At 39.4% G+C, this 12,593-nt stretch overlaps 1 protein-coding gene across 1 annotated transcript in view; it reads left to right on the top strand.

Moving 5' to 3' along the window:
- The first annotated feature begins 583 nt into the window (after positions 1–583).
- The window catches only part of TAF1B (TATA-box binding protein associated factor, RNA polymerase I subunit B), a 46,651-nt gene continuing 34,641 nt past the window's right edge, over positions 584–12,593 (top strand). Inside the window, exons 1-7 of the mRNA XM_064650506.1 lie at positions 584–657; positions 1,389–1,487; positions 1,975–2,062; positions 3,916–4,013; positions 4,287–4,382; positions 4,984–5,116; positions 8,408–8,564. Coding sequence (XP_064506576.1) covers positions 637–657; positions 1,389–1,487; positions 1,975–2,062; positions 3,916–4,013; positions 4,287–4,382; positions 4,984–5,116; positions 8,408–8,564 — 692 coding nt within the window. The 5' untranslated portion in view covers positions 584–636. The remainder of the gene's footprint in view (positions 658–1,388; positions 1,488–1,974; positions 2,063–3,915; positions 4,014–4,286; positions 4,383–4,983; positions 5,117–8,407; positions 8,565–12,593) is intronic.

Consider the following 12,593-nt stretch of genomic DNA (forward strand, 5'->3'; position numbering starts at 1 on the left):
GGTTGGACATTAGGATGAATTTATTCATAGAGAGGGTGATTAGACATTGGAATGGGCTGCCCAGGGAGGTGGTGGAGTCACTGTCCCCGGAGGTGTTTAAGGAAAGACTGGACATGGGACTCAGTGCCATGGTTTACTTGATATGGTGGTGTTTGGTCATAGGCTGGACTCGATGATCTCAGAGGTCTTTTCCAACCCTTGAAGCAGCCAAGTCCCCTTCAAAGGTGAAGCACACATATCATAGAATCACAAAATGTTAAGAGGTTGGAAGAGTCTTTAAAGATCACTCAGCCCCAATTCCCCTTCCACGGGCAGCGACACTTCCCACTAGACCAGGTTGCTCAAAGCCCTATCCCACCGGCCTTGGACATTTCCAGGGATGGGGCATCCATAACCTCCCTGGGCAACCTGTTCCACTGCCTAACCACCCTCACGGTAAAGAATTTCTTCCTTATATCTAATGTCTAACACCTATATCTACATCCCCTCAGTGAAGCACCCACTTCCCCCTCGAAGTTCCCACGTCCGGCCGGGGCCCCGCGGCGCCCGGAACGCCAGCGCCGGGGACGCCGTTTCCAGACGGGCCGCAGTGGCGCGGGGCGCGGTTGTCATGGTGCGGGCCCGGGCGCGGCCGCCATGGAGGAGGAGGAGGACACGGTGGGGCCGGGGGGCAGCCGGGGTTCGCCGGGCCGGGGTTCGCCGGCGGGGCGCGGGCAGTGCTTCCCCGCCGGGCGTGCGGCGGCTGCGGGGGTAGTGGGGGAGGCGCCGGTGGGCGCTGCCTTCCCCGGCCCGGTCCTGCCCGGCCCTGCCCCCAGCGGGGCCCGGCGGCGGCGGGCGAGGCCCTGCGCGGCCCCTCGGCGTTGGCCGGTGCTCGGTCCTGGCCGGGGATGGGCCCGGCGGAGCTGCCCATCCCCAGCACACACATGTGGGGCGCCTCTGAAAACCACTTTGTTTTAATCTGTTGGTTTCCCTCTCTCCCGGCGCGTGCAGGCTTTCTTCGGATTTCCAGAAATTTATTTTTCCTTTTGCCTTCCGCTCTAGTTTTTGTCTCCGCTTTCATTTCTGATGTATGGCTTTTAATTTTTTAAGCCACGCCACGTGTGTGCGAGGCGTGGATCACCATTCACCTGATTCTAATGCTTACACACGCACTTCTTAGTGCTTGCCAGGTAAAATTCCGTGTTTAGAGTTACCTGTGGCTGATAACAAAGGAGATGATCACTTGTTACCAACCAGAGCCAACACAAAAGGTGTAAATATTCTCTATGAATAATCTCAAAAGCTGTGCAGTAGCCTGGTAATAGTGCCATTTTTTATACCCAAATATAAAAAATTGCCATTTTTCACCCACTTGTGAAACACTCTTGTGATTTTTTTTTTCCTTTCAGAGAGATTTTAATGAACGTTGTGCCCAATGTTCAGAAGTGAACTGGGGTCTCACTGATGGAGGCAGATATTATTGCAGATCTTGCCACAATGTTACTGAGGTAAAAAGCTAAGTTACTGGCCTTGGAAAAGGTTTATTTTGATTACTTCTTTCTGTATGTTAAGAAAATGTTAGGTTTTTCTCCTTGACATTAGGAGTTGAAGGCAGTATTGTTATTCTTCCTTTTTCATGCTTTACTTGATGCTAAGTCTAACGTTCCTTGAAATCACAAAATTTAGAATGAACCATCTTGGCCTGCTGTGTTGCTGTAGTCCTGGGGTGCTCTCTGGATACCTTAGAAGCATTGCCTGGGTGTTGTTGCATTTTACTACAGTACAAATGTAGGCAAACTCTGGTGCACATCACCTGTATGACCATAGTAGCAATTCTCTATTTTAGCAATTTCTGAATGAAGAGTTCAGTGTCCTGTCCTCTTCTTAGTTTAGGAAATTTGAGTAAGTTCCTCCATTATGTTTTATGGGGTGGGGCAATCCATGCAAGTTAGACTTGGCGTTTTTTCTTGATAAGATAATACTCCTGTTTTGCAGAGAACTAGAGAAGTTGTAAACACTGATTTTATGACTAATTCAAGAGTCCAGACAATCTCTAAAGGTTCAAGAAAGCAGGAAAAAACTGGTATGTATGAGTTTCTGTCTGTATTTTGCATCAGTGGCTGTTCAGCCAGGGTTCACTTAGGCCATTATGTCTTTGATGGAGACCAAAAGCAGATAGCTAGGAAAGACTGTGGGAGTGGAAACAAAACACACCCCCTAGATGCTGCTATAACCTTCAGCAATCACTTTTGGTGACTTCCTGAGCCACAGGTGACCTCTGCGAGCCCAGTGGTGTTCTGGGTTTTTTTGATTGAACTGAGCTATGTGTTACTTATTGCTGCTTTGATTCGTGGAAGTAAACACTCGCTGAAGATACTGGTGGCATGCATTCAGGTGTGGTGATCCCTTTGTTCCTTCCTTGTGATGGCTATCACAAAACCAGAGAAGCTGTTTGTCTTGGTGAGATATGATGGTGGTCCAGCTCTTAGAGAGTTTCAGACTGGCTTGTCTTAAAGGTACTTGTCCCTGTAACCTGCACAAAACTACGTGGAAGAGTTTTCATGGAGTTCCAGTAGCTGAACCAGTATTACATCTTTCATCCTGAGTCACTTTTATACTTTTACTTTCATGATTCAGAAGAATAATGCTCATTGTGTATGAGGATCTATGCCATAAGAATATCATGGTGAGGCTGTTGCTGGAGCTGTGTGTGTGTTCTGTGATGACTGGATAGATCTCTTACTGTTGTGGCCACTTTCAGAAATAAAGCTGCATTACAATACCAAATGAAGCATGGGGTTATCCTTGTCTCTGATGTGCTGATCTACCATTGCTCTGCTGCAGTGGCAGTGGATTGCTACACTCCTTTGAAAAGAGCAATTGTGAGGAAGCAAAGGGAGGGGTGAAACAGCCTGAACACCTCCACTTGTCCTTATCCTGTATTGCTCCTAAAGCCTGGGCCATGTACTCAGCACTTCATGCTTTTTGTTTCTCCTGTTGGGAAGGTCATTAATTGATGCCCAGGCTTCTGCAGAAAGAAATCCTTACCTTCACACAGTCCCTTCTGTGAGTGCAGTCATGTTACACTATGTTTTCAGGCATTTATAGGAGTAAGCTGTATCTGTGGGTAACAGTTAAAGCCAGCATCACTGAAGCAGAGCAGAAGCTTTGAGCAGATAACCTATAAGATGGCAAGAGGCAAGGTGTGACTGGGAGGAAAGGTAATGAAGAACAGGTGTGGGGGGAATGAAAAGAGAGTTGAGAAATGCAGAGAAAATTTCTAAAACTGAAAGCTTATGGAAGAGGCTAGTAGTAAACAGAGAGAGGTAAGGGTGAAAAGTAGATGTAATGCAGCCTGAAGAAATAGAGAATCAACTGGAGCAGGCCCACTCCTTATGAAATTCATGTTGTGCTGAGATTTGCTAGAACCTCAGAATATCTGAGAAAGTTTCTTTCATTTAAACTTGTATGATTCTGTGGGAGAGAATGGTGAAGCACATGATGGTGTTGGTTGTTTTTTGCCTGACTCACTACTGTAATGTTCCAGGTTTCTGTGCCAGGGATGGGAAAGAAATGTTCATATTTCATTTTTTTAATGGCAGGTTCTTAGTTATTTTAAAACTGGTCATTTAACAATGCTCCACTGAATTACAAATGCCACACTAGATGTTATAGTGAAATATGTTATTCTTGGGAAACGTGTGGAGAACAGTGCTTGTTCAGTAACTTTTCTTCATTTAAGGCTGTGAATAAATGGAAGTTAATGGAGTATTCAGTGTAGCTGGTCTATGCACTAGGATCTGAAAGTCTTAAACAGAGAGACTTGTCTTTGTCCTGGTACCAAAGGAACAATGTGAAGTGGAAATAAGTGCTCATAAGGTTAAAGAAACCCAAAACAGTGCAAACAAACAGAAACCCCCTTCTTTTCCCCCTTAGATAGAGGCTGTGAATGGTATGTTTGTGAAGGCTTTCAACTTATACTCAAGAAACAAGCTGAAGCTTTAGAAGCATTAGGAGTATGTCCACAAATGAAGGTATGTAGATGTCAGTGAGTTGTGTTACAGAAGGTGTTATTTTAACAAATTTTAATTTTTAAAATGACTCAAACAACTCTCTCTTTAAAAACATTGACCATATAAAATCAAATTTTGTATCTCTGGTAATTTTAAAAAATATTTTATAAATCACAGTTAGTAAAATTAGAGATGGAATATTACTCAGATTCCTGAGTTAGAAATTACACTCTGTTCTCTCAGCAATTAATGGTCTTGTAAACTTTGTACTAATCATCCATTTGTATTTATAAGGATGAAGTTCTGTACAATTTTTGGAGGTGTTACCTTCAGAAGAGCAAACAGGCATATTGCAACAGACCAGCTGGGGAAGCTGTCAAAGCATTATCAGTAAGTGAAATATCAAATCCCTTGAGATGTTTGATATCTTTTTAAAGCAACAACAGAAACATTCTTTGTTCAAGATATCTGACTGGTAATAATGTCATTTCAGTATGAGGGTTGTCATCTGAACAGGGTTCCACATGTCCATTTTGTTATTTCTGGGGTTTTTTTACCTGTTTCAAGAGATAAATACTTCTGTGAGTATTTAAAAGTGCTTATTTAAAAATATTGCTTTGTCTTGACATAGAAAATCAGTAGATAGAAATCACCATGCAAAATGCATCAGCAGCTACAATCCTGTCCTGCCTGCTCCCTTGAAGTTACTTATTTCATCAAGCTTTGATTCTATATGCTGCCAACTTTCTGGTCGTTGTGGCAGATTGAAATGTATTCACTAGAAGTCTTTTAATATTGAGAAATCCTCTAAAAATACTTTTTTCCCCATGATTTCTTCATGTACTGTTGATTTATAGAGAAAGTAAAAATGTGAACAGTTTGGGTTTTGACTTTTACTGTTGATTTTGTGTCTGTCCTGCTTTATGTGGTTTGTTAAGATTGAAACAGTAACTAACAGTAGCTAATACAAATATGTATTTACAAAAAACAGGTACGTGAGAGCAGTACTGATGTGGACAGTGAACCAGAAAGACCCAGCCTTCTGCACTTGCTGTCCCTCTCTGAAAGTGAGGGGGATCTGCAGACTGACTGCAGCTTTGCCTCATCCATGAGCAAGGTTTCAGGTAGGAGCAGTGAACTGAGCTATCTAGAAACCAGTTTTTCTGTAGTTTTTAAATATAAATAAATATAAAATGTATTTGTGCACAGTGAATTGAAGGAACTGGTTGGAAGACGTAAAGTTTTCAGTCCTGTTTGACACTGCAGTACTTTATATTCTAGCAGAAATTGAAGACTTCCCCCCTCAACCCCCGCCCTAGAAGATGAAAGTTGAACAGGACCTGTAAATACAATGAGAAATGCAGGAGGAAGTTCTGTTTTATAACAAGTTTGCTCCATGCCTCCTGTTTGGATTGGGAAAAAGTTGCTATTTTATTTGCAAAGCTAAATTTTCACAAACACAGCAGCTTTGAAGAGTAAGCACTTGTTTAGCCAGTAGCAGAACTGTCAGTCATGACTTTGATGTTAAAAAACATGAGTTTGTTCTTTGGGGGGGGGTATTTTTTTTTCTATCCCATAGATATATTTAGCTTTTTAATTTTTTTCTTTGAAGTATTTTGGTACTTCTGTATCTTTTGTCTCTGCATTCTTTTTACTGATTTCCCTATAACCCCTTCTCTGAAAAATCATATTTTAGTGTTCCGTGAATTTCTGCTTTCTGCTAGCAATACCAGCTTGAAAATATTTGCAGAATGATAAACTTTTTAATTAAAATGTTATAGAAAATTGGACTGTTTGGTGCTAACTGGGTAAGTGTAATGCCAGACAGTGCTGCAATATCTGATACTGGAAGTACATTTCAAGGCACATTTGAAAGCTTTGCTTGCATTTTAAACTCCTGAGGTTTTATTTTTTGCTTTATTCTTTGCTTGCCTTTTCCTTCATCTGTCTCAGTGTTTCTTATTTCCATGTTATGTACTACCCTCTTTATGTCCCATTTCTGTTCTTCTGTGATATTGCCTGTCTGCCCTGAGAAGAATGCAATCCTGTTATTTTGTGCTTTTCTCTTTATTTTTTTAAAATCTAGAAATGGTAATAGAATGAGAAATTTGATCAGAAGCAATTAGAAAAATAAATGCATTTTAGAAAATCCAAACAGAAATAGGGAGGGGGGCAAAGGTGCAAAAATGGTGACGCAAATTTTTATGAATATTATTCAAGTACTTTCACCCTTAGATGTTAAAATGACAACATTTTCAGGTAAAGAGCCACTGTATGTTTGTACATGTAGAATCTTGGGTGTTACACAAATGTAATATGAAGAGGAAAGAATTGAGTGAAGATTTTCTAGTGAAAATATTCCCTTGCATTTTCTTCCTCTTTTTGATGTCTAGAGGAACTCCTTTCTTCCTTGGTACTTTTGCCTTTTATAGTTATGTTTCTTAGAGTTTTAGAACAGCTAGGTAATCCTAAATAGCTATAATTTTTCATGTTCTTGGTTTATTGTTTCAGAAGTTGAATTCAGCTTCCAGTAGTCATCAATTTCACTATAATAACTTGAAATTAATTAAGAGTTCAATGACACTAAAAGTAAATTTTGGTGAAATTAGACAAACATAGAAACAGTTTTGTATATTGAAGTTTAACACAAGTAATAGTAAGTGTTCTCTAGTCTATTGTGAACTCTTGTGAAGATTCATAAATTTTCTCCTCAGTACCGTTTTTGCTGAGCTGTTGTTGCCACAAACTAGAAACCTCAACACTCTTCTTTGCCTAAGAGGCTTGTCCAGGCGGCAAGCATTGTTTTTGTTATTTTTTGTGCAGGATTAATAGCCAATTCCACTGAATATAGCATTGAGATACTGCTAGAGAAGCCTATAAAAACTCTTAAATTATTAGCTGTGTGTAACTGTGTGTTGTCATGCCTTGCATAAGCTAGAGGAAATAAAAGGAAATGGTGTGCCGTCATTAAGGCCACGAATATAATGAGGATTATTTTAAGTTGAATCGAATGTGAAATTAATAATGAAACTGCCTTCAAGGACAGGCATCCCTGTGAAAGGTGAAGCCGTTGACTACAAGGATTAAACCGATGTTCCTGCTTTTGTTCTCTGAGGTACCTGTGCGTGATAGCCACACAGGTTGCTCTTCTCTGTCCCAGGTGTGTTGGAGCCGGCTCTGTTACCTGTGCCGTGCCCACAGCACTGCCGGCTCAGGAGCCGGTAGGTGGCATCCCAGACCAGCCCTGCCGATGGAAATGCTGTTGGCAGTGTCCTCCTCCCGCGTATCAGCGGGCTGGACCTCCACCGCTGCCCCCTCGCAGGCGTGGCTGTCGCCTGCCAGTGTAACCGCGGAGCTGCCAAGCTCTCTGCAGTTCCAAACTGTTCTGTGCAGGCTGCTTGCCATGGCCCTGCAGCTCCCAGCTGGGGAGCTCTGCATCCAGCTCTCACTGTTCCTGTCTGAACCAGTGAACAGTCTGTGGGGAAACACAGAGAGAAAAATCTCTGCAGAGTCAATGCTGGATTTTGTGCTGGTTTGCTTTAAATGCATTTTCCTTCATCCTGGCTGGGTCATGATGTAGGGAAGTTTTTTTTTTTAAATTATTTATCTGAAAAGGTTTGTAACTCATAAATCACTCTACTAAATTAAATTTTTTCTTTGCTGTTCCTCTTAGTTTTTAGTGATTCATCTCAGTAAGGAAGTAGGGAGGTTTGGTTGTTTATTTGTTTGGGGTTTTTCCACCCTGTTCACCATTTGCTACATTCTTTTTTAAAGTTGTTTCTTTGACATTGAATTTAAATATGGTTTTTAAAAACATACCTGTGTTTCCACGGTTAGAGATTATAGGGCAGACCTTAACATCAGTAAAATTTCTGCAGTGTAAATGACGTTTTCGTTCAAGTCCTGCCTGTGCTGAAGTTTAAAACTGTTTTAATCCTCAACTGGGAGTCACTGATTAAAGTACATCAAATTTTCCCTTGTTTCCTCACTGTTCTCTTATCTCTCAAATGGAAAATAGTATTTCCAGCTCATAAGTAGTGTTATTTATATGTTGTATAGGAGTTAATATCCTTCCAGACATCCAGGTTTAAGAATAGTTCCCAACAAAAGGTCTGTTTTGATGGGTACCATAGGGAGTTCTGTCTTTTCATATGATCTGGTGTCTTAGTCAATTGAATTAGCAGTTTATGAAATAGGTTGTTATTGCATGTCATGGTAGATGAGTAAATTAGAGTTAAGCTGTTTAGTAGAAAAGTACACAACCAACCAAACTACTCTGTAATTATTTCAGAATGTTACTGGTTGTTGAACAAGGGTCCTTGTATGTTCATTTATCTTGTTTTCTGTATACCATGGATCATGTGTCTATCATATCAATTACTTTTTTCCTCTTCTGTTTTTAACATAAACCCAAGAAAGCACCTCTATATACTCTGGATCAGTAGATGGCAGCTTGTATTTAATGAAGAACCAAAAGGAGAAACTGAGGATGACAATGCCAATGACCCTTTCATTTTGTTACATGGCATTACTCTGGTTGAGAGAACCGATTACGTTGTCTGAGCTCTTAAGGTATGAATAGTCTCTACTGAAGAATTTTTGCCTTTATAAATAATAATTTTTTAAGAAATTAGATCTGTTACCCTCTTACTAATTTGCTCAGTAATAGTGAGAAGTTCTCTATATTTAATTGTCTTATCTTTCATTTGACATAACAATTTGTGCAGCTGCTCTTGGAGGAGGTTCTTCTCTGTCAGTCGCAATGAATTTCAAAGACCTGTAAGGATGAAGGTTTTGGAGCTAAAGAAACTTTTTATCCTTCTCCTCCAAAATTTCATAAGGTTCACTGGAGGTGTGTATGACACTTTTGTGATACTTGCTGTTGTCAGCATGTCAGGTTTAAATGAGTAAACATTCTCCAGGACTTACATCAGTGTCGTCATATAAACAATACCAGCATTATATAGTGATCTGAAAGGTAGCAAGGTAGCTTCATGCAATGAAGTTGGGCACAGAAATTAATATAGGAAGTTCGTTTTGTCTTCATATCTTTGTATCTGTAATTATGAGAGTTCAGAATAATACACCTTTTAATATAGTAGAAATAAATTGTTCTAATAATAGGGTTTGATGCTAAATGGAGACTGTCAAGCTCTTGCTGACAATGCAGTTCCCTTCTCTCCCCTACTACAAGGCTATGAACACATTCCTTATTTACTTCAGGAATGAAAATTAGTTCATCAACTCTTCTTGATGGCAATAAATATTTTAAATCAGGCCCAAATAGTTTAAGTTCAGGAATTCCTAGATTTTCATTGGAAGACCTTTCATATACTGATACTCCTTTTAAAATGACTTTTGAAATATTGAGTGTTTATTTAAGGAACAGAAATACTCAAGTAACTACATTGGCAAATCAGATTGAAAATTCAGATAAAATAAAGGAAAAACAGATTCAAAATTCAGTTGATATGGTGAATTTCATTTCTTTAATTTTTATTTTTTAAATACGTAACCTGTGACTTAAAAGGGAAGGCAATGAGTACATCATTCCCCACCTGTGTGCTTATAACTGATGTAGCTGCTGAAAGCATAGTGAATGCAAGGGAGGTTTTACCTTAGAGCCGTTGTGGCCTCTCTCCTGTGGAGTGCCTGTTCCACTTGCACTTTTCTGGCTTTGTACAAACTTCCCAAGAAGGGTGGATGTTGAAGGATGCTCTTTTGCAAGTACTTTTGAAAAAGGGGAGGTTTGTATGTCTTGAAGTACAGTAGTTGGTACTAGGTAATTAATTTCTATGCAAAACAGTTTAACCCTTTGATTTTACTTTAGGGGTGGCCGTGTCCTTCATTGGCCAGAATTGCACAAACCACTGTGTATTTGCAGAATTGGATATGTTGTTGTATAAAAGATGCTTGTAAAATTTTCAGCAAAATGCTGTAGTATTCAGAATTCAAACTACCACTCTGCAATACAGAAGTGTTTATTGAGTAGATTAAGATCTAGTAGAACTCAAAAGTGGTTTTCAATAACAAGATTTATTACCGGCTACTGTCTTCCAAAGGAAATTCTGTACGACTCACAACTCCCATAGCGTGCTCTGTAATTTTGTCAATGATTAGAAAATAAATAATGTAAAACCCGTCTGATAATGTTTGCATATGACAAAAATCCGAGTAGTAAAATACAATTACTGGGACAGAGCAGCTGGTTCACACTAAGCGATTATTAATGACCCATTTGGAGAGAAAAATAAATAGTTAAGTATCTCTTCTTTGGTTATTGTATCTTGGAAACTTTCTCTGGGTTATACCAGGCAAAGACATCCTCACAAGTTCCTGTCTTAGTACAATGGTGTGGTTGGAAAGAAACCTTACCAAACAACAGCTGTCAAAGTCAACTGTTAAGAGGAAAGGTAGTTTGTTTTGTTTGCATACAAATGGTATATTGTTGTATTTAGCACTTTAAAAACTGGCAGCTACAGAAAAGATCCAGGAAAATGGTTCAGAACCTGGAGAACATCCTTTGGACCGAGATCCCGAAGAGGTGAGCACACTTACATGAAAGGATTTAGAGAGAACATGAAAGCAGTAAAAAAAGCTGGAAGAGATAAAAAAAATCAAGTACCAAATATAGCACAGAAGGGCATAATCTGAAATGAATAATTGGAAATGGAAATAAGATTATTTGAATGAGATGATACCATTTAATTAGATAGAATTTATGTGTGTAAAATGGAGTAAATCATAATGAATCAGTGACTTAAATGCACTGAATATACAAACTGAATTAAGCACAAAAAGTGACGTTTAAAAGAATGTCATTTGTATTGCAAAGTTTTACCATGATACGATAGTTGTATAAGACTGTAATTACGTTATCATGCTTCCCTCCCTACCCTTAAGGTCTTTGCCTTTCAACAGGTTTGATGAAGAAGGGGAAAGAATTTTAAATTGCATGAACTACCATAAAATACTTATTTTCTTACTTCTGAATATTTAAGTTTAAAAAAATCAGACAATGCTCACATTTTTGCATGCATTAAGATACACAGATCAAAATAACGACAGACCAAAGATGAAAATTATTCAGAGAAAACATTAAGTATTCAGCATTACCTTTTAAGTCTTTGTAGGCAAATTGTTTTATTTAAACCAACTGAATTAGAGTTCTGTTTAAAGTTCTGCTTTGTTTTTTCCTCAGTTTGGTTTTCTCTGTACCCTGAAGTCAGCTGACTACCACTCCTCCCTTGTGATACATACTTAGGCACTATGGTGGGGCAATCTACCAGCTTTTAAAGGATTTACAACACCAAAAATATACTTACTCCTCCTTGCTACTTGACACACGTAGCAGAAAAACACTACAATTACTTCCTCTGAAAGGAACATTTTGGTTTAAAAATAACATTTTTCACAACCTTCTTCTCAAGCCTATGCTACACATTAAATCCTTTTCCATTGTGAATAGTCTCACAGTGTTCCATGTGAGGTATATTATTTATCTAAATAATAAAATAGTTGAGTTCTGGACAAAGTTTCAAGATGCTAGACTTTGAGATTCTGAGTAATAATGCCTTTCAAATAAGGTTATACCTAGTTGTGCTGGCAGGACTGAACTTGTAATCAGTTTGTGGCATTACTGTGTGGCTTTAACAGATGCATCATTTCCTTGGAGCACTTTGAAGACCTAGGATTTTTTTCATACTTGGACCTTACTAATGTACACTGCTGTTGTAATTAAGAGAACATGGCCTGTGTACTGTATGTGCCAGTCACATTTTCAAGCACTTCCCTGACAGATCATAGTCTTGCAGGTGTTTTGACAATCTCTCTGTTAAATGGGAGGTTTGGAGGAACTGCAGACAGAAGAAACTGTTCTGAAGTGCTATTCCAAATCTGGACTTTTGGATTAAGTGTTAAAAACTTGATAAGCAGCACACTGTATTCATAGCAGGCTTTTTATGCTGTAATTTTAGAATGTAAAAGCAGCTCTTAACCTGAGAGAAAAGAGCATTCTTTTTTATGGAGACAGTAATTTCAAGCTAGAAAACATGGCATTATTTTTTAAACAGTTGCGGTGCTTTGACTTGGTACAGCCAAGTTAATGAAAACTTTTTTGGAAAAGACATTTTGATGGACATTGGTTGTCTCTTGCAGCATAAGGATGTGGTTCCAGCATCAGTTTAAGCTGCTCCAAATTTCTGTTGCTGTGGTCCTGCATAAACATTCTTGTTCTTTCTCTTGCTCTAGTAGTAGCATTTATCCAATGGAGTAATTGAAAGAAGTGGATCTGTAGAAGATTTATTTTGTAAAAGTTTAACTGGACATTTTAGTGCAGGTTAATGTGCTTCACTGCAGTCTCTTTCTGCCTATATGCAGTAATGTTCCTGCAGTCAGCTGAGTCTGGGAATCTATCTGGTTGGAGTAAAACCCTGGAAGAGACTGATTCTCCATCTGATCCTCTGAGAAATCACACAAGTGCTTTTGTCAGCAGGGAGGAGTGTGTGGCCAGGGACTGAAGGGAGGGTGGGATTTCCCATTTCAGAGGCAGCAAGCTGTTAGGGTGGTTTGGCTGCATCACCACTACACCACACCCGAGGG

This window comes from Pseudopipra pipra, chromosome 3 (genome assembly GCF_036250125.1).
Source record: "Pseudopipra pipra isolate bDixPip1 chromosome 3, bDixPip1.hap1, whole genome shotgun sequence".
NCBI classification, from domain to species: Eukaryota; Metazoa; Chordata; class Aves; order Passeriformes; family Pipridae; genus Pseudopipra; species Pseudopipra pipra.